The 22,459-nt window shown below is 40.2% G+C and overlaps 1 protein-coding gene across 5 annotated transcripts in view; it reads left to right on the forward strand.

The window, feature by feature from the left end:
* The window catches only part of LOC133560139 (ninjurin-2-like), a 50,820-nt gene extending 39,399 nt beyond the window's left edge, over nucleotides 1-11,421 (forward strand). The window contains exons 2-5 of one of the 5 annotated variants that reach the window (XR_009808388.1): nucleotides 3,956-4,092; nucleotides 4,151-4,230; nucleotides 8,809-9,034; nucleotides 9,270-9,402. Coding sequence is in view for 4 of the 5 variants with exons in the window: in XM_061912303.1 (XP_061768287.1) it covers nucleotides 3,956-4,092; nucleotides 4,151-4,230; nucleotides 4,747-4,916 (387 nt within the window). In the remaining variant the exon portion in view is untranslated. The other 4 variants (XM_061912303.1, XM_061912307.1, XM_061912306.1 and 1 more) reach the window with 4 other exon arrangements.
* The last annotated feature ends 11,038 nt before the right edge of the window (nucleotides 11,422-22,459 follow it).

The following is a 22,459-nucleotide window of genomic DNA, read 5'->3' on the forward strand; positions in this document are numbered from 1 at the left end:
AGAGGTAAGCAGTCATGGGGTCGAAGATCATACACTTTCCACTATTATGCAGAAAAAAAAACTCCTCGATTGGATACACACAACTAGGGTTGTGTGTATCACAATCCTACTTGTGTGTGTAAAGCGTGAAAATGTGTGTATCACAATTGTTATCTGTGTGCAAGATGGAAAGGTGTGTGTAAAGAATTGTGTGTAATGTTTTGCAAAAACTGTGAAGCAGAGTCTATGCCAGGGGTGTCCGCGGGATGAGTTTGCTAAGTATAAAAATTAACCTGAAATTTTTGAATGAAAGAAACAACTGTTCTAAATGTGTCCACTGGATGTCACAATAGCAATTCTTTTTATCTTTTTAGATCAGGGGTCACCAACGTGGTGCCCGTGGGCAGCAGGTAGCCCGTAAGGACCAGATGAGTCGCCCGCTGGCCTGTTCTAAAAATAACTCAAATAGCAGCACTTACCAGTGAACTGCCTCTATTTTTTTAATTTTATTTATTTACTAGCAAGCTGGTCTGGCTTTGCTCGACATTTTTAATTCTAAGAGAGACAAAACTCAAATAGAATTTGAAAATCCAAGAAAATATTTTAAAGACTTGGTCTTCACTTGTTTAAATAAATGTATTTATTTTTTTACTTTGCTTTTTATAACTTCCAGAAAGACAATTTTAGACAAAAAATACAACAATTAAAAAGGTTTTCAGGATTTTTAAACACATATACCTTTTTATCTTTTAAATTCCTTCTTCTTCTTTCCTGACAATTTAAACCAATGTTCAAGTATTTCTTTAAAAATTGTAAATAATAATAAATACATTTTAATTTAATTCTTCATTTTAGCTTCTGTTTTTTCGACAAAAAATATTTGTGAAATATTTCTTCAAACGTATTATGATTAAAATGCAGATAAATTATTCCGGCAAATCTAGAAAATCTGTAGAATCAAATTTAAATCTTATTTCAATGTGGATTTTAACCTATTTAAAACATGTCATCAAAATACTAAAATTAATCTTAATCAGGAAAAATTACTAATGATGTTCCATAAATTCTTTTTTTAATTTTTTCAAAAAGTTTCAAATTAGCTAGTTTTTCTCTTAATTTTTTTCGGTTGAATTTTGAATTTTAAATAGTCGAAATTGAAGATAAACTATGTTTCCAAATTTTTTTTTTTCATGTTTTCTCCTCTTTTAAACCGTTCAATTAAGTGTTTTTTTCATCATTTATTGTCTACAAAAAACCTTCTGTAAAAGGAAAAAAATGTACGACGGAATGACAGACAGAAATGCCCATTTATTTATATATCCATCCATCCATCCATTTTCTACCGCTTATTCCCTTTAGGGGTCGCGGGGGGCGCTGGCGCCTATCTCAGCTACAATCAGGCGGAAGGCGGGGTACACCCTGGACAAGTCGCCACCTCATCGCAGGGCCAACACGGATAGACATATAGATTTATTTATTAAAGGTAAATTGAACAAATTGGCTATTTCTGGCAATTTATTTAAGTGTGTATCAAACTGGTAGCCCTTCGCATTAATCAGTACCCAAGAAGTAGCTCTTGGTTTCAAAAAGGTTGGTGACCCCTGTTTTAGATGATGCTACATATGTACAAAATAAACCACATGATGTTAGTACATCAGTTGGGGAAAATGATCAAACTAAATAAATAAATGGGTTGTACTTGTATAGCGCTTTTCTACCTTCAAGGTACTCAAAGCGCTTTGACACTACTTCCACATTTACCCATTCACACACACATTCACACACTGATGGAGGGAGCTGCCATGCAAGGCGCTAACCAGCACCCATCAGAAGCAAGGGTGAAGTGTCTTGCTCAGGACACCACGGACGTGACAAGTTCGGTACTAGGTGGGGATTGAACCAGGGACCCTCGGGTTGCGCACGGCCACTCTTCCACTGCGCCACGCCATCCCTCAACTACATAAATAACATACTGTAATTTGATTTTGATATCATTTTTTTATCTTGGTATATTCAAAATTAACATCAATGAGTTGAGTAATAAAGATTATCATAAAATGTATTCAGAAAATATAAATAACGACAAATAAAATATGTCTGCTATTAACCGCAACAGGTAAGTGTAAAAAACAACAACATCATGATTTGTACAATTTCAGAATGTGCTTGTTCTATTTTTAAACAAAGAAAACAATCTGAAGTTGTCTTTATTTTTAAATTATCGTGCCATGATTTTACCAGTCCAGCCAGCTTGGGAGTAGATTTTTCTCCATGATGCCCCTGATCTAAAATGAGTTTGACACCCCTGGTCTATGCCTAATATTTGGAAAATCTTCACAGTGGTTTTGCTTACTGTGAGCAGACGTTAACAGTGTGAAAATTTAAAAAAAAAAATGTGTAAGCAATTGGAAAAAACTTTAAATGCTGTTGTTTTCTGGTAGATTTTATATCACTTATTCTGTCACTTTCTAATAACTTTACTGTTTAAGATCTCCAGCACCTGGGGATAGGTTGATTGGCAACACTAAAATTGGCCCTAGTGAGTGAATGTGAGTGTGAATGCTGTCTGTCTATCTGGGTTGGCCCTGTGATGAGGTGGCGACTTGTCCAGGGTGTACCCCGCCTTCCGCCCGCGACTCCAAAGGGAATAAGCGGGAAAAAATGGATGGATGGATCTCCTGCCCTCTTCTGGTTACTTTTATAGTACATGATCAACTGCTGCTCCCTTTTGATCACGTTTATAGCTTTTATTTCAAGATATACAGTGGGGCAAAAAAAGTATTTAGTCAGCCACCGATTGTGCAAGTTCTCCCACTTAAAATCATGACAGAGGTCTGTAATTTTCATCATAGGTACACTTATACTGTGAGAGACAGAATGTGAAAAAAAAATCCAAGAATTCACATTGTAGGAATTTTAAAGAATTTATTGGTAAATTATGGTGGAAAATAAGTATTTGGTCAACCATTCAAAGCTCTCACTGATGGAAGGAGGTTTTGGCTCAAAATCTCACGATACATTGCCCCGTTTATTCTTTCCTTAACACGGATCAATCGTCCTGTCCCTTTAGCAGAAAAACAGCCCCAAAGCATGATATTTCCACCCCCATGCTTCACAGTAGGTGTAGTGTTCTTGGAATGCAACTTAGTATTCTTCTTTCTCCAAAAACGATTGAATTGGATGTTGGACCCGCTCGACATCCATTGCTTTCGTCCTCTCCAAGGTTCTTATAGTCATCATTGTCACCAACGTCCCACTGGGTCATCATTGTCACCGACGTCCCACTGGGTGTGAGTTTTTCTTGCCCTTATGTGGGCCTACCGAGGATGTCGTAGTGGTTTGTGCAGCCCTTTGAGACACTAGTGATTTAGGGCAGTGGTCCCCAATATGCTATATGTGTAAACATTGATTGATACCAAAAAGTTCTATTTTGGTTTAAACTGACCACATGACATTCTCCCAATCCTCTGCTGTATCATCCATGTATCCATTTTGGTATAAACTCAACTCGTCTTGTTTGGAGATAGAAGAACACCATATGCATACATCCTAAGAACACCATACCTACTGTGAAGCATGGGGGTGGAAACATCATGCTTTGGGGCTGTTTTTTGCTAAGGAGACAGGATGATTGATCCGTGTTAAGGAAAGAATGAATGGGGCCATGTATCGGGAGATTTTGAGCCAAAACCTCCTTCCATCAGTGAGAGCTTTGAATGGTTGACCAAATACTTAATTTCCACCATAATTTACATATAAATTCTTTAAAATTCCTACAATGTGAATTCCTAGATTTTTTTTCACATTCTGTCTCTCACAGTTGAAGTGTACCTATGATGAAAATTACAGACCTCTGTCATCATTTTAAGTGGGAGAACTTGCACAATCGGTGGCTGACTAAATACTTTTTTGCCCCACTATATGGTTTGAGTCCCTGTAATTTCAACGCTGAGATCTGCCTTGGTGTCTATTTTAGGGTGTTTCCAGCCCTGGCCTGAACATGAACCTGTACGCCACCAAGAAAACGGCTGCTGAGGGCATGCTGGACATCGCCTTATTCCTGGCGAACATCACACACATGAAGACTGTCATCGAACAAGGGGCAGGATACAGGTGGAATCCAACAAAAATACTTCTCATTATTGTGCAGCTAACGTAGTCACTTCTTTAGGTACTACGCTGCAGTCCTGACGCTCATCTCCTTCTCGCTGGCTCTCCAAATAGTTGCAGGGATTCTTATCATCATCATAGGTGAGTTCATCTTATGAAGATGCATCCTCCATGCTGCTAACCATACTAACACACTAACATGTCCAACACGTGCAATATTCATGCGGTTTAGAGGTTATTTTTGTGCATTTTTTGTGGTGTGCATGTTGCCTCAGCACGGCGAGACCTCAACCAAGAGGCCAACCACCAGCGTCTGGACAGCCTGAACAATACCGTCACCGTCGTCATCTTCCTCATCTTCGTTACCAACATCTTCATCCCCGTCTTCGGGATGGAGCGCACCGGCCTCTTTGCTCGGATGCATTTCTAACCTTGGCAGTATAAATGGAACACACTAACATTACTGACATCTAAATGTTGTTTGCATGTTTGGACCGTGCCAATAGACCAACCAGCTACATATACATATATGTGTATGTGTGTGTGTGTGTGTGTGTGTGTGTGTGTGTGTGCGTGTGTGTGTGTGTGTGTGTGTGTGCGTGTGTGTGTGTGTGTGTGTGTGCGTGTGTGTGTCTGTGTGTGTGTGTGCGTGTACAGTTCGTGTAGAGCTCACCCTCCTGCCCTCATACCAGCGACTCTTAAACTTCCTCAACAATCTGACCACCGCCATCGTCTTTGTTACCCTCGTCGTCAACGTCATCAAGTCCGCTTACGGCACGCAACGCAGCTGCTTACTGCGCTGGGTGTTTCAGCGTTTTATCCTGTGAATAAAGGTAGTTACCTATTTTGAGAAATTGCTTTTTGCGTGGCGCAGTGGGGGAGTGGCCGTGCGCGACCCGAGCGTCCCTGGTTCAATTCCCACCTAGTACCAACCTCGTCACGTCCGTTGTGTCCTGAGCAAGACACTTCACCCTTGCTCCTGATGGGTGCTGGTTGGCGCCTTGCATGGCAGCTCCCTCCATCAGTGTGTGAATGTGTGTGTGAATGGGTAAATGTGGAAGTAGTGTCAAAGCGCTTTGAGTACCTTGAACGTAGAAAAGCGCTATACAAGTACAACCCATTTATCATTTATTTATTTAATGTTCAGCCGGTTTATTAGCACCAAATGAGACAAATATCATTTGCGGTAGAAATGAAATGTAATGAGGCTTAAAATAGGGTCAGTTCCAGATATGGGAGCTGTAAGTTAGTTTTTTGTCAGCGAATATGCTAAGTTAGCATGACTTAATAATGTGAGTGTAATGTTAACATGTAGCTCAAATAGCTACAGTATGCTAACGCCGCTAATATTCGTGTCCTATAGTGTCCCATTCCTTAAAGTTATGTTGTTGTACGTGATATATGACATATTATATTGTAGTATGTGATATATAACATGTCTTACGTTGTTGTATGTGACATATGACATCTAAAGGCCTACTGAAACCCACTACTACCGACCACGCAGTCTGATAGTTTATATATCAATGATGAAATATTAACATTGCAACATATGCCAATACGGCCTTTTTTGTCACGCCTGTAAGTTTATGTTTTGGTTTTGGTCAGGTTATGTTTAGTTTTTTAGACATTTAAGTTCTTTCTTGGCACTTCCTGGTTTGTTTTCGTCTCCATGCCAACTCATTAGTTTTCACCTGTCATGTCACGTCCCTGTCCTCAGCCTCACACCTGTTTTCACTAGTTATCATAGCTACTTAAGTCACTCTTTTTCTTGCCTTCATTCTGGCAACATCACCTCCTTCACGCCCTCGATTATCTGCTTCATGCCTTGCTATGCTGTCCATTTTGTCTACGTATGTTTTTGTTATTCATGCCACTGCGCAAGTGTTTTTGTTTCATGTTTGTAGTTTATAGCCTGTGTGCTAGTCTTTTGTTTCATAGCCCAGTTTTTGTACCGCCATTGTGCGCGCTTTTTGTTGGTTCCTGTTCTTAGTTTTAGTGTTAAAATAAAGATGTCTTTACATTCACGCCGTTTCCACTCCATTCGCTTTGCACCTCGGGAAAACAACCCAAGACCAAGTCCAAGACTGACATTTTTAGTTTACTAAATTACAATTTAAAATTTCCCGGAATGATGACGTGTACGCGTGACGTCACGGACTGTAAGGAAATATTAGCGCTGCGCACACACACAGCTAAAAGTCGTCTGCTTTAACCGCATAATTACACAGTATTTTGGACATCTGTGTTGCTGAATATTTTGCAATTTGTTCAATTAACAATGGAGTAGTCAAAGTAGAAAGATGGAGTTGGGAAGCTTTAGCCACACAAACACACGGTGATTCCTTGTTTAAAATTCCCGGAGGTGAAGCTTTCCTATGGATCAGAGCGGTTAAGCGAACATGGATCCTGACCAAATGTCAACCAGCAGTTTTCGGTGAGAAAATTGTGGTAAAAAGTCGCCACTTACCGGAGCTAAGCTGAGCTTGTGCCGTCCATAAAGCTGCCGTCGACTTCCATCAGACACTGGCCTGAAGACACCCGTGGACACACCCTTCCGACTATCAGGTAATATTAAACTCACTAAAACACTAGCAACACAATAGAAAGATACGGGATTTCCCAGAATTACCAGAGTAAATGTATCTAAAAACATCTGAATCCGTCCCAATGCAATCGCGTTGTTTTTTTTTTAACTTGAGACTTTATTTTTTTCTAGTCCATCGCTATCAATATCCTCAAACACAAATCTTTCATCCTCGCTCAAATTAATGGGGAAATTGTCGTTTTCTCGGTCCGAATAGCTCTTTTTGTTGGAGGCTCCCATTAAAAACAATGTGAATATGTGAGAAGCCCTCAACGGGTGACGTCATCGTCTGCGACTTGCGGTAAAGGCAGAGTTTTTCTATTAGCGACCAAAAGTTGCGAAGTTTATCGTGGATGTTCTCTACTAAATCCTTTCAGCAAAAATATGGCAATATCGCGAAATGATCAAGTATGACACATAGAATGGACCTGCTATCCCCGTTTAAATAAGACAATCTCATTTCAGTAGGCCTCTAATATGGTGTTGTATGTGACATATGATATCTATTACGTTGTCGTATGTGATATATGACATCTAATATGTTGTTGTATTTGAAACATTACATCTATTGTATTGTTGTATGTCAGGCCTTGAATTTTTACTTTTTAAGGTCAAGGCAAGTGTTGCCTTAAAGGAGGGCTCATATTTTAGAACAACAAGGCAAGTTAGAAGGGCACCAAGGCAAACATTCTCTTTCGAGGCAGGGAGCCTCTGCCGCGAAAGAAAATGTTTGCCTTGGTGCCCTAAAAAATATGAGCCCTCCTTAATACTGACCATACATATATATATTATTATTATTATATATCGCATTATGGATTGAACTTTCATAGTATCATGTTAGACCCGCTCGACATCCATTGCTTTCCTCCTCTACCGAGGATGTCGTAGTGGTTTGTGTTGTGGTTTGTGCAGCCCTTTGAGACACTAGTGATTTAGGGCTATATAAGTAAACATTGATTGATATATATATATATATATATATATATATATATATATATATATATATATATATATATATATATATATATATATATAAATGGCACCTGATGACCAACATAACTGCATTTTCTGTCCATATAGATAAAAATAGTGTTCGTGTATGAGATCTAGGGCTGCCATTTATGGCCAAAGTAATAATTCAGATCATTGTTATCAATATTGAAATACTGATTACGATCATTAGGTAAAGCAGTGTTGGGGTGTGAAAGTAATACCATCATGTCATGTGTAATGTCTAATAAGAAGACTATAGATAAACGTTATCCATATATGTAAAGACAAATATTAGTATTATTTGATTCTTAAATACCAAACTCTTGTCAGCTTTTTGTCATTACATGATGCCTTTGAGGTTTTTTTTATTATTCATTTAAGTTATGTACATTTATAATGACATGTAGATGCTGTATCGGAACAGATCCATTAGGAATTTGAGCAGAAATATGTCGTATAGGAATTAACTACACACAATAAAACATTAACAACGTGCTGTCCCACGAAGGGTGTTTGAAGTAACACCTTTGTGACATGAAAAAAACACAAGTAATGAAAAAAAACAACAACCTGTGTATACTTTTTGATATTAAAATAAAACACAAAGCAGTTTGGCTAATGAAGATAAAGTCAAATAAACAAGCTTTGTTCTTATCCGTATGCTTACAATGATCAAAATACATAAATATTATGTTATTATGAATGTGACTGTTACTACATTACATATATACTTTAACCATGTATATACATTTTTGATGGAGGTTTTTAGAGCCCTTTTTAGGCGAAATAGATTGAACCTTTTACTTGCATTTATTTACAAGTTTAAATGCATAAAAAATAACTTGTTTCTCATAAGGATTGTGAATTATGATAAACAAGCTGGGATAGGCTCCAGCACGCCCCGGTGGAAAATGGATGGGATGGACTCCAAAAAAAGTGCAGTTCACCTTTAAAGGCCTTTGGCATACCACTAAAGGGCGCCATAGCACTGTATTAAAATTGAAGTGGAACAAACGAGCAAAAGGTCAACATCCTCCTATCAGTGTATGCATGTATCCTGCATGGGTGTGTGTTTGAGATGTTTGAAATGTAGCGTGTGTGTCCGTGTGTGTGTGTGTGTGTGTGTGTGCGTGTTGCAGCACGCAGGGACCTGAACGTGGTCTCCAATCAGCGACGACTGGACTACCTGAACAACGTAGCGACAGGTGTCATATTCGTCACCACGGGGATCAACTTCCTCATCAGCTTCTTCGGTTCCAAGAGGACAGGCTTCTTCCGTTGGCTGCTGGCTCGGCTCCACTTCTGACACAAAAACAAATGACAAAAACTTGAGTCCACTCCAACACAGTTTGTCGTTTACCTGAAGTATGTGTTCCATTCATTTTTAAGAAAATAGTAATCATGCTAACATGGCCTTGCTTTAACCAACTAAACAAGCTTAATGTACCACTAAAATGTGCATATGGTGAATGTTGGACTTAAAATGTGTAAAATGGTGAAAAAAGTTTTTTTAAGGTTTACCTGAGTATACGATGAATAAATATGTTGATAAAACAGGTGCGTTGTTTTCTGCATGTGTGTGTTGATGTGTGTGTCATAGGACGCCGGGACGTGAACAATCCCACCCTTCAGAAGCGCATGGACTATTTGAACAATGTAACCACCATCATGGTCTTCATCACCACCGTCCTCAACTTATTCATCAGCACCTTCGGGATGCAGCGTACCGGACACTTCCCCTGGCTCATGATGCGCATTCATTGACAAAAACAGGACTAGAAGGAGTTTTAGGGCCTTTGTATTCAAGCAGGGTCATTTGTGTCCCCAGGAAATAAAATGTAGAAATGCATGCTAAAATGAACAGTAACATATTGAGTTTTATTAAGAAAGGTGTCCTGCACATTCATCTGACTGCATATTTAAAAAAAAAATGTTTTAAAAATTAACTTCAACTACCTTGAACATATTAGAACTTGCTTTGTTGCCTTCCAATGCTACCTAGAATTACAAACACCGTTTCCATATGAGTTGGGAAATTGTGTTAGATGTAAATATAAACGGAATACAATGATTTGCAAATAATTTTCACCCCTTTTTCAGTTGATTTTGCTACAAAGACAACATATTTGATGTTCAAACTGATAAACATTTTAATTTTTTTGCAAATCATAAACTTTAGAATTTGATACCAGCAATGCGTGACAAATAAGTCGGGAAGGGTGGCAATAAATACTGATAAAGTTGAGGAACGCTCATCAAACACTTATATGGAACATCCCACAGGTGTGCAGGCTAATTGGGAACAGGTGGGTGCCATGATTGGGTATAAAAGCAGCTTCCATGAAATGCTAAGTAATTCACAAACAAGGATGGGGTGGGGGTCACCCCTTTGTAAGCAAATTGTCGAACAGTTTTAGAACAACATTTCTCAACGAGCTATTGCAAGGAATTTGGGGATTTTACCATCTCCGGTCCGTAAAATAATCAAAAAATTCAGAGAATCTGGAGAAATCACTGCACGTAAGCGATGATATTACGGACTTTTGATCCCTCAGGCGGTACAGCATCAAAAACCGACATCAGTGTGTAAAGGATATCACCACGTGGGCTCAGGAACACTTCATAAAACCACTGTCAGTAACTACAGTTGGTCGCTACATCTGTAAGTGGAAGTTAAAACGCTACTATGCAAAGCCAAACCCATTTATCAACAACATCCTGAAACGCTGCCGGCTTGGCTGGGCCCGAGCTCACCTAAGATGGACTGATGCAAAGTGGAAAGGCGTTTTGTGGTCTGACGAGTCCACATTTCAAATTATATTTGGAAACAGAGGACGTGGTGTCCTCCAGAACAAAGAGGAAAATAACAATTCGGATTGTTATAGGCGGAAAATTCAAAAGCTAGCATCTATGATGGTATGGGGGTGTATTAGTGCTCAAGGCATGGGTAACTTACACATCTGTGAAGGCACCATTAATGCTGAAAGGTCCAAACAGGTTTTGGAGCAACATATGTTGTCATCCAAGCAACGTTATCGTGGAAGCCCCTGCTTATTTCAGCAAGACAAGTGATACAAAAGCGTGGTTTCGTAAAAAAAGAGTGTGGGTACTTTCCTGGTCCGCCTGCAGTCCAGACCTGTCTCCCATTGAAAATGTGTGGCCCATTATGAAACGGAAAATATGACAGTAGAGAGGCCGGACTGTTGAATGACTGAAGCGCTACATAAAACAAGAATGGGAAAGAATTCCACTTTCAAAGCTTCAACAATTAGTTTTCTCAGTTCGCAAACGTTTATTGAGTGTTGTTAAAAGAAAAGGTGATGTAACACAGTGGTGAACATGCCCTTTCCCAACTACTTTAGCACATGTTGCAGCCATGAAATTCTAAGTTAATTATTATTTGCGAAATAAAATAAAAGTTTATGAGTTTGAACATCAAATATCTTGTCCTTGGAGTGCATTCAATTGAATATGAGTTGAAAAGGATTTGCAAATCATTGTATTCCGTTTATCTTTACATCTAACACAATTTCCCAACTCATATGGACACAGGGTTTGTAGACTGCATCATGAAATGTAATCATTTAAATTTTGTATTTTGTTTTAAATATTAGAAATATTGCCTCTTCCAATGAGTCTTAATTATTTTCTGTCATGACCATTCAGGGGTCAAAAATTCTGCGATCTCACGAATTGAATAATTATATTTTTTGGAAAATAAGGCGCAGCAAATTACAAAACTAACCAGATTATTAAAGGGGTCATAATTTCACTTTTTTTTTCTCCATTTAAAACACTTCCTTGTGGTCTTCATAGCATGGAATGGTGGGTCTTTGGTGAAAATGTTGCATAGTTTGTTTTATAGTCCGTTTCAAACCACTTTCTGACCATGTTTTCAAGATGCACCGTTTTGTGGGGGTCTGATTTACTTGGCTCTATTTCGACAGTGTCTTCTCCCCGTTGTCTTTTGTTGTTGTTTCAATTATAAGTTAGAATTGTATGTTAGAAATGGCAACAGCAGAGGATCAAGGTCCCACAACAAGAGGATAGAGAAAAAAAAAGGAAACATTTTCGGTACTTATTCAAATCTGAAATACACAACAGCAAGTACCAATGAGTAAGAAAAGTTGTCTTTGCGTAATATTGTAAAACAAAACACCAGATGGTATGCCTCCAAATAGGTGCCATTTTGGGGTCCTAGACCCCTTGCCATAATAATAATACCCCTATGTTAAAGCACGTAATTTTTTTAACTGATGTCAACTTGCAGTCCAGAAATACACTGTACTGCCAAAAGTATTTGGCCACCCATCCAAATGATCAGAATCAGAAGTCCTAATCACTTGGCCCAGCCACAGGTGTATAAAATCAAGCACTTAGGCATGAAGGGTGTTTCTACAAACATTTGTGAAAGAATGGGCCGCTCTCAGAAGCTCAGTGATTTCCAGTGTGGAACTGTAATAGGATGCCACCTGTGCAACAAATCCAGTCGTGAAATTTCCTCGCTTCTAAATATTCCAAAGTCAACTGTCGGCTTTATTATAAGAAAATGGAAGAGTTTGAGAACAACAGCAACTAAGCCACAAAGTGGTAGGCCACATAAACTGACAGAGAAGGGTCAGCGGATGCTGAAGCGCATATTGCAAAGATGTCGCCGACTTTCTGCACAGTCAGTTGCTACAGAGCTCCAAACTTCATGTGATTTTCAAATTGGCCCACATACAGTATGCAGAGAGCTTCATGGAATGGATTTCCATGGCCGAGCAGCTGCATCAAGTCAAATGCAAAGCGTCGGATGCAGTGGTGTAAAGCACGTCGCCACAAGACTCTAGAGCAGTGGAGATGCGTTCTCTGGAGTGATGAATCACGCTTTTCCAATCTGGCAATCTGATGGACGAGTCTGGGTTTGGAGGTTGCCAGGAGAACAGTACATTTCGGACTGCATTGTGCCGAGTATGAAATTTGGTGGAGGAAGAATTATGGTTTGGGGTTATTTTTCAGGAGTTGGGCTTGGCCCCTTAGTTCCAGTGAAAGGAACTTTGAATGCTCCAGGATATCAAAACATTTTGGACAACTTAATGCTCCCAACCTTTTGGGAACAGTTTGGAGCGGGCCCTTTCTTATTCCAACATGACTGTATACCAGTGCACAAAGCAAGGTCTATAAAAACATGGATGACAGTCCGGTGTGGACAAACTTGACTAGCCTGCACAGAGTCCTGACCTGAACTCGATAGAACACATTTGGGATGAATTAGAACGGAGACTAAAGCCAGTGCTTCTCGACCAACATCAGTGTGTGACCTCACCAATGCGCTTTTGGAAGAATGGTCGAAAAGGCCTATAAACACACTCAGCAACCTTGTGGACAGCCTTCCCAGAAGAGTTAAAGCTGTATTAGCTGCAAAAGGTGGATCATCATCATATTGAACCCGTTGGGTTAGGAATGGGATGGCACTTCAGGTTCATATTTGAGTCAAGTCAGGTGGCCAAATACTTTTGGAAATATAGTGTATTTCTCAAAGCTGTCTATTGCTTTTGCTTAAATATTCCTGCAAAAAGCAGATACAAGCAAAAAAATAAAACTATGCAATGGAATAGATCCCTATACTTTATCAAAAAATATTTGTCGCGTGACATCAAGAATTATGTGTTGGTTATGTTCCCAGACATATCGAACTATTGTACTCCAAACGTCATTCTACACAACAAAACAGATGGAAACTTGGAAAAGCATGGAGTTCTATAACGTCTTCTCCTTGGTACAACTCACTTACCTCCAAACCCAAAACCAAACTCTCATGTGTCACTAATCAGGCCAGCAAAATAATTAGTTCACCGCAAACAACCTTCTCCGAATTGTATGACCGCTCTGTGGTCAGGAGAGCCACCGTGATGACGGACGACCCCTCTCCACCAGTCCTTCCAGTTACTGCAATCAGGCAGACGTTACAAAGTCGCACTTGCCCGGAAAAATCCTTCATTCCTTCATTTATAATTGCACAGCCTTTACCTTTAAAGGGGAACATTATCACAATTTCAAAAGGGTTAAAACAATAAAAATCAGTTCCCAGTGGCTTGTTTTATTTTTCGAAGTTTTTTTCAAAATTTTACACCTCCCGGAATATCCCTAAAAAAAGCGTTAAAGTTCTTGATTTTCGCTATTTGCGGTGCGACTGTCCATTTCCCTGTGAGGTCATACAGTGCCGCCAATACAAACACAGCAAGATATAGCGACATTAGCTTGGACTCAGACTCGGATTTCAGCGGTTTGAGCGATTCAACAGATTACGCATGTATTGAAACAGATAGTTGGAGTATGGAGGCAGATAGCGAAAACGAAATTGAAGAAGAAACTGAAGCTATTGAGCGAATAACTATTGACGCTATTCCGCTATAGCATGGGCGTACCTAATGAAGTGGGCCATAGCATGGCTGCCTTATTAGCATCGCCGGTAAAATGTGCGGACCAAACGATCAGGACTTTTGCATCTTGTGACACTGGAGCAACTTAAATATGTCGATTGGTAAGTGTTTGTTTCGCATTAAATGTGGGTATCTAGTTTCAAATGTACATACAGCTAGCGTAAATAGTGAAGTGAAGTGAAGTATATTTATATAGCGCTTTTCTCAAGTGACTCAAAGCGCTTTACATAGTGAAACCCAATATCTAAGTTACATTTAAACCAGTGTGGGTGGCACTGGGAGCAGGTGGGTAAAGTGTCTTGCCCAAGGACACAACGGCAGTGACTACGATGGCACAAGCGGGAATCGAACCTGCAACCCTCAAGTTGCTGGCACGGCCACTCTACCAACCGAGCTATGCCGCCCGCAAATAGCATGTTAGCATCGATTAGCGTAGCATGTTAGCATCGATTAGCTGGCAGTCGTGCAGTGACCAAATATGTCTGATTAGCACATAAGTCAACAACATCAACAAAACTCACCTTTGTGATTTAGTTGACTTAATCGTTGCAAATGCATCTGCAGGTTATCCATACATCTCTGTGCCATGTCTGCCTTAGCATCGCCGGTAAAATGTGGAGACACTCTAGCACATTCAATGGGGGTCTGGCGGCAGACACTTTCGCATCTTCGGGCCAGGGGTGCAACTTGAATCCCTCCCTGTTAGTGTTGTTACACCCTCCGACAACACACCGACGAGGCATGATGTCTCCAAAGTTCCAAAAAATAGTCGAAAAAACGGAAAATAACAGAGCTGAGACCCGGTGTTTGTAATGTGTTGAAAATGAAAATGGCGGGTGTATTACCTCGGTGACATCACGTTCTGACGTCATTGGTACGAGACCGATAAACAGGCGTTTAATTCGCCAAAATTCACCCATTTAAAGTTCGGAAATTGGTTAAAAAAATACATGGTCTTTTTTCTGCAACATCAAGGTATATATTGACGCTTGCATAGGTTTGGTGATAATGTTCCCCTTTAAAGGCCTACTGAAACCCACTACCACCGACCACGCAGTCTGATAGTTTATATATCAATGATGAAATATTAACATTGCAACACATGCCAATATGGCCTTTTTAGTTAACTAAATTGCCATTTTAAATTTCCAGGGAGTTTCTTGTTGAAAACGTCGCGGACGGCTTGCCGCAGTGGGAGAGTGGCCGTGCGCAACCCGAGGGTCACTGGTTCAAATCCCACCTAGAACCAACCTCGTCACATCCGTTGTGTCCTGAGCAAGACACTTCACCCTTGCTCCTGATGGGTGCTGGTTGGCGCCTTGCATGGCAGCTCCCTCCATCAGTGTGTGAATGTGTGTGTGAATGGGTAAATGTGGAAGTAGTGTCAAAGCGCTTTGAGTACCTTGAAGGTAGAAAAGCGCTATACAAGTACAACCCATTTATGACGTGTACGAATGATGTCACGGACTGTTAGGAAATATTAGCGCTGCGCACACACGCAGCTGTAAGTCGTCTGCTTTAACCGCATAATTACACAGTATTTTGGACATCTGTGTTGCTGAATCTTTTGCAATTTGTTCAATTAATATTGGAGAAGTCAAAGTAGAAAGATGGAGTTGGGAAGCTTTAGCCTTTAGCCACACAAACACACGGTGATTGCTTGTTTAAAATTCCCGGAGGTGAAGCTTTCCTATGGATCAGAGCGGTCTAGCGAACATGGATCCCGACCAAATGTCAACCAGCAGTTTTCGGTGAGAAAATTGTGGTAAAAAGTCGCCACTTACCGGAGATCAGCTGAGCTTGTGCCATCCATACAGCTGCCGTCGACTTCCATCAGACACTGGCCTGAAGACACCCGTGGACACACACTTCCGACTATCAGGTACTATTAAACTCACTAAAACACTAGCAACACAATAGATAAGGGATTTCCCAGAATTATCCTAGAAAATGTGTCTAAAAACATCTGAATCCGTCCTAATGCAATCGCGTTTTTATTTTTTTTAACCTGATTTATTTTATTTATTTATTTTTTTTCTAGTCCGCCGCTATCAATATCCTCAAACACGAATCTTTCATCCTCGCTCAAATTAATGGGGAAATTGTCGTTTTCTCGGTCCGAATAGCTCTTTTTGTTGGAGGCTCCCATTAAAAACAATGTGAGGATGTGAGGAGCCCTCAACGGGTGACGTCATTGTTTGCGACTTCCGGTAAAGGCAGGGCTTTTCTATTAGCGACTAAAAGTTGCAAACTTTATCGTCAATGTTCTCTACTAAATCCTTTCAGCAAAAATATGGTAATATCGCAAAATGATAAAGTATGACACATAAAATGGACCTGCTATCCCCGTTTAAATAAGAAAATCTAATTTCAGTACGCCTTTAAGCTGTGTTGACTAGTTTGACGCGTGCAAATGATTCAATGTCCAGTACTGTGGAAATATGTTTGGATAGATAATCCGTTTATTTTAAGCTATCAAAATGAAATCAAATGTATGCTATAGAACATAATGTATGCTGACCTTGAATGTAACATTGTCACAACAGCGAGACCTGACCACTCACAGCACGGTCGAAAACTGTTTGTGTCCTGCATGCAATTGCCCCCGAGTGCGCCTACCCGAACCCAATTAAATGAGGTTACCATGGCAACCGCACCATAGCGACGGTCCCATTCCTGTCAACACTTCCTGCTTCTCAAGAGGAAGTGGGCGGAGCAATTTGCCGAAAAGGAAAAGAGGCCAGCAGTCAATTAGAGAAAACAAAATAAAAAAATATAAACTAATAAGGAAATTTGGCTCCAACAATAATTATTCTAAACAAAATGAAATAAACACCCCCTTTTTAAAATCTATTTGTTGTTAACAGTTCGATTTTAATGTTCTGCACTTTTTGTTTTTTTATGTAAGATGTGTTTATTGTTGCGTTGCGCCCGTCAACTGATAATTTCTGTCTCTTTTGGAGAGACAATAAAGTTGATCCATCACATGTAATCGTGTGTACTTAAGCTAGTAAATACGCATATGAATGAGTACATTCCTACGTCTAGCAGTAGTAAGTACACACGTGTGCTATGTACTTAAATGGGAACTGCACGAAAAAAAAAAATCCCATCATCCACAAGTCATATAGGGACAGGAACACACATTTTTTCCTTTTTTGTGCAGTTTAAATTGAAAAAAATGCATAGTACGAGGCAGTGAGCAATTTAGCTAATGGGATTAATCAATTCCGCTTATAAAGCCCCACCAAAAAAAACATTCAAAAACAGCTAACAATGCTCAATTTACACAGTAAAAATCCATACGTGTAAGCTTCAGAATGAAACTTGATCAGATCTTTGTAAGTAGATAATGAACAATAAGACATTTAGTTTGTTTTGTATTGAAATTGCTAACTTTGGGATGTTTTTGTATACGTTGTCCTTTTGATTTTTGACTGAGTAACTCTCTGCCGATCAAAGCTCGTTTTATACATGTCACGTTAAATTTGATGAGAAAAGGGTGACACATCTTCACCTTAGGTTTAATTGTGTTGAGCCAGTTTCACTGCATACAATGTTTGCTGTGGATTTTGTTTAACTTCTATTTGCGTAAACGTCTGTAGTTTATTGTGTGAATGTATTAACATTAAACTCTATATTTTACTTATCTAAAATACACAATGAACATTATTTATTTAAATTATACAACGGACGTCATACTTTTGTAATGTTTATTTTATGTTTGATCATATTACGCCTGTACTGGCTCACCTGCACTGGCTTCCTGTGCACTTAAGATGTGACTTTAAGGTTTTATTACTTACGTATAAAATACTACACGGTCTAGCTCCAGCCTATCTTGCCGATTGTATTGTACCGTATGTCCCGGCAAGAAATCTGCGTTCAAAAGACTCCGGCTTATTAGTGATTCCTAGAGCTCAAAAAAAGTCTGCGGGCTATAGAGCGTTTTCCGTTCGGGCTCCAGTACTCTGGAATGCCCTCCCGGTAACAGTTCGAGATGCTACCTCAGTAGAAGCATTTAAGTCTCATCTTAAAACTCATTTGTATACTCTAGCCTTTAAATAGACCTCCTTTTTAGACCAGTTGATCTGCCGCTTCTTTTCTTTCTCCTATGTCCCCCCCTCCCTTGTGGAGGGGGTCCGGTCCGATGACCATGGATGAAGTACTGACTGTCCAGAGTCGAGACCCAGGATGGACCGCTCGTCGGGACCCAGGATGGACCGCTCGCCTGTATCGGTTGGGGACATCTCTACGCTGCTGATCCGCTTCAGATGGTTTCCTGTGGACGGGACTCTCGCTGCTGTCTTGGAGCCACTATGGATTGAACTTTCACAGTATCATGTTGGACCCGCTCGACATCCATTGCTTTCGGTCCCCTAGAGGGGGGGGGTTGCCCACATCTGAGGTCCTCTCCAAGGTTTCTCATAGTCAGCATTGTCGCTGGCGTCCCACTGAATGTGAATTCTCCCTGCCCACTGGGTGTGAGTTTTCCTTGCCCTTTTGTGGGTTCTTCCGAGGATGTTGTAGTCGTAATGATTTGTGCAGTCCTTTGAGACATTTGTGATTTGGGGCTATATAAATAAACATTGATTGATTGATGATTGATGTTTATTTTATGTTTATATGTTCAGTCTTACACACCTAAATGAAGTAAGAAGTGTAAAGAATAAAAATTCTAAATAAGGAACATCAGTCTTCAACAAAACTTCTGGAGCTTCTGTGTCTGCATTTTGTTAACTATATGTCGAGCTGCACACACTGAATACAAGTAACGAGGGCAGAATAATGAATTTATTGACATTGCAATGTGAAAGCTGATGTGTTTCATTTGAAATTAAGTAAAAACAGCCTCAAAGGAATATCACCTGCGAAGGCACATTCTAACGAAATTGTTTTGAAGTACATTTTCTTTAAAAAAACAAACAAAAAAAATGTCTAATTCCCACTTTAATACTGTCTCTGCATGGATTGTCACTCAGTCCTGTAAAACTAAATAATTACATTCTCTAAAAATGAGCACTTACATATATTTACATTTGCGAAAAAATGCCAAGAATTTCACGCCCCTCCTGCAGTACTTATGCCGTCCCCCTGGGGTGTCCCGAACACAATGATGATTACCGTATTTCCTTGAATTGCTGCAGGGCATATATTATGCGCCTGCCTTGAATTACTGCCGGGTCAAACTCGCTTCCCAAAATAATTAACGCATGCTTAGTATTACCGCCTGGTCAAACTCGTGACGTCACGAGTGACACGTCCCCTGTCATCATTTTCAAAATGGAGGAGGCTGATTTCAATACCAGTGATTTGAAATCGCATAAAGGGAAGAAGATTAAGAGCTATTCAGTAGGATTTAAGGACCAAGCTTACATCACACTCAAATTTTTAATGCAAACTTTTGGTAAGTGCCAGAGTGAGAAGAGGTTTTAAAATAATTAGCGCATGCTTACTTTTACCGCCTGCCTTTGGTAAGCGCAGGAGTGAGAAGAGGTTTTAAATTAATTAGCGCCCTGGCGGCAATTCAAGGAAATACGGTAACCTAAATCATCATTTTAATGTTTATTTTTTAAATATTTAGTTTGTTTGTTCACATGCTATTAGCATTATTGTCATGTGGTTATATTTAATGTATTTGCTAATTATATGCTAGAAACTCACTCTTGTTACTTTCAGTCCTGTAACTTAAATGATTCATCTTCGTTTTAGGAACCTTGTACAAAAACAAAATAAAGATTCCTGACATGGGTCAATACAAATTGTAAATAGTTAAATATGAGTATTAGATTTAGAGTTCCATCCATCCATTTTTTACCGCTTGTGCCTTTTGGGGTTGCGGGGGGTGCTGGAGCCTATCTCAGCTGCATTTAGGCGGAAGGCGGCGTACACCCTGGACAACTCTCCCACTCATTGCAGTAGATTTAGAGTTTAAAAAGTCATTTTTCAGGGCAAATCACTCCACGGAGACAGCCCTCGCAAAAATGACTAATGATCTATTGCTAACGATGGATTCTGATGCGTCATCTATGTTGCTGCTCCTCGATCTTAGCGCTGCTTTCGATACCGTCGATCATAATATTTTATTAGAACGTATCAAAACACGAATTGGTATGTCAGACTTAGCCCTGTCTTGGTTGAACTCTTATCTTACTGATAGGATGCAGTGTGTCTCCCATAACAATGTGACCTCGGACTACGTTAAGGTAACGTGTGGAGTTCCCCAGGGTTCGGTCCTTGGCCCTGCATGCTGCCGCTAGATGACATCATACGCAAATACGGTGTTAGCTTTCACTGTTATGCTGATGACACCCAACTCTACATGCCCCTAAAGCTGACCAAAGCGCCGGATTGTAGTCAGCTGGAGGCGTGTCTAAATGGAATTAAACAATGGATGTCCGCTAACTTTTTGCAACTCAACGCCAAAAAAACGGAAATGCTGATTATCGGTCCTGCTAGACACCGAACTCTATTTAATAATACAACTGTAACATTTGACAACCAAACAATTAAACAAGGCGACACGGTAAAGAATCTGGGTATTATCTTCGACCCAACTCTCTCCTTTGAGGCACACATTAAAAGCGTTACTAAAACGGCCTCCTTTCATCTCCGTAATATCGCTAAAATTCGCTCCATTCTGTCCACTAAAGACGCTGAGATCATTATCCATGCGTTTGTTACGTCTCGCCTCGACTACTGTAACGTATTATTTTCGGGTCTCCCCATGTCTAGCATTAAAAGATTACAGTTGGTACAAAATGCGGCTGCTAGACTTTTGACAAGAACAAGAAAGTTTGATCACATTACGCCTGTACTGGCTCACCTGCACTGGCTTCCTGTGCACTTAAGATGTGACTTTAAGGTTTTACTACTTACGTATAAAATACTACACGGTTTAGCTCCATCCTATCTTGCCGATTGTATTATACCATATGTCCCGGCAAGAAATCTGCGTTCAAAGGACTCCGGCTTGTTAGTGATTCCCAAAGCCCAAAAAAAGTCTGCGGGCTATAGAGCGTTTTCCGTTCGGGCTCCAGTACTCTGGAATGACCTCCCGGTAACAGTTCGAGATGCCACCTCAGTAGAAGCATTTAAGTCTCACCTTAAAACTCATTTGTATACTCTAGCCTTTAAATAGACTCCCTTTTTAGACCAGTTGATCTGCCGTTTCTTTTCTTTTTCTTCTATGTCCCACTCTCCCTTGTGGAGGGGGTCCGGTCCAATCCGGTGGCCATGTACTGCTTGCCTGTGTATCGGCTGGGGACATCTCTGCGCTGCTGATCCGCCTCCGCTTGGGATGGTTTCCTGCTGGCTCCGCTGTGAACGGGACTCTCGCTGCTATGTTGGATCCGCTTTGGACTGGACTCTCGCGACTGTGTTGGATCCATTGTGGATTGAACTTTCACAGTATCATGTTAGACCCGCTCGACATCCATTGCTTTCCTCCTCTCCAAGGTTCTCATAGTCATTATTGTCACCGACGTCCCACTGGGTCATTATTGTCACCGATGTCCCACTGGGTGTGAGTTTTCCTTGCCCTTATGTGGGCCTACCGAGGATGTCGTGGTGGTTTGTGCAACCCTTTGAGACACTAGTGATTTAGGGCTATATAAATAAACATTGATTGATTGATTGATTTTTTAAAGAGGTAAAACAAGCAGATGGCAACGATTCAGTGAAAGTTGGGCATAACAGTCACCAACTCTATGGTAATACATATTCATTGTATAATGACAATCCTGGGTCATTTTATTTTAAGTGAAAATGTGGATTTGCTGAAGGAAAGGTTAAAAAAGTAGGCCAAAGACACATTGCACTGCAGAGGGGAGCTTTCTTTGTGTGTGGTGCGAACTTTAGCCACTAGACTATATTTACTCCGGCTGTCTGACTGTCTGGCGCCCAGGGAACTGGGACACTGTTTGTATTTGTCAACGTGTGTGTATGGTGTGTGTGTGTGTGTGTGTGTGTGTGTGTGTGTGTGTGTGTGTGTGTGTGTAAGGTCAGTGGTCGTGTCGAAGTTGATGATGTGGGACTACTGTATGGGAAAGTGTTGCAATGACACCTACAATAGTACACAACAAATCTATTCAACTTGTTTTGGGGGCCAGACTTCTCCCTTCACAAATATTCTTACTTCATATAGGTATATGGTGCTGGAGCCTATCCCAGCTGCATTCGGGCAGAAGGCGGGGAAACACCCTGGACAAGTCACCATCTCATCGCAGGGCTAACACTTATAGAAATACATGCGCAAAATATATATAATTTTTAAACAAACAGTTTTATTTTAACATTAAAAAATAACTTAAGTTGGGAAAGAAGGGAATGTCAGAGGTGGAGCTGCAGGGTATAAGGAAATATT

This window comes from Nerophis ophidion, linkage group LG10, assembly GCF_033978795.1.
Source record: "Nerophis ophidion isolate RoL-2023_Sa linkage group LG10, RoL_Noph_v1.0, whole genome shotgun sequence".
In the NCBI taxonomy this organism is placed as follows: Eukaryota; Metazoa; Chordata; class Actinopteri; order Syngnathiformes; family Syngnathidae; genus Nerophis; species Nerophis ophidion.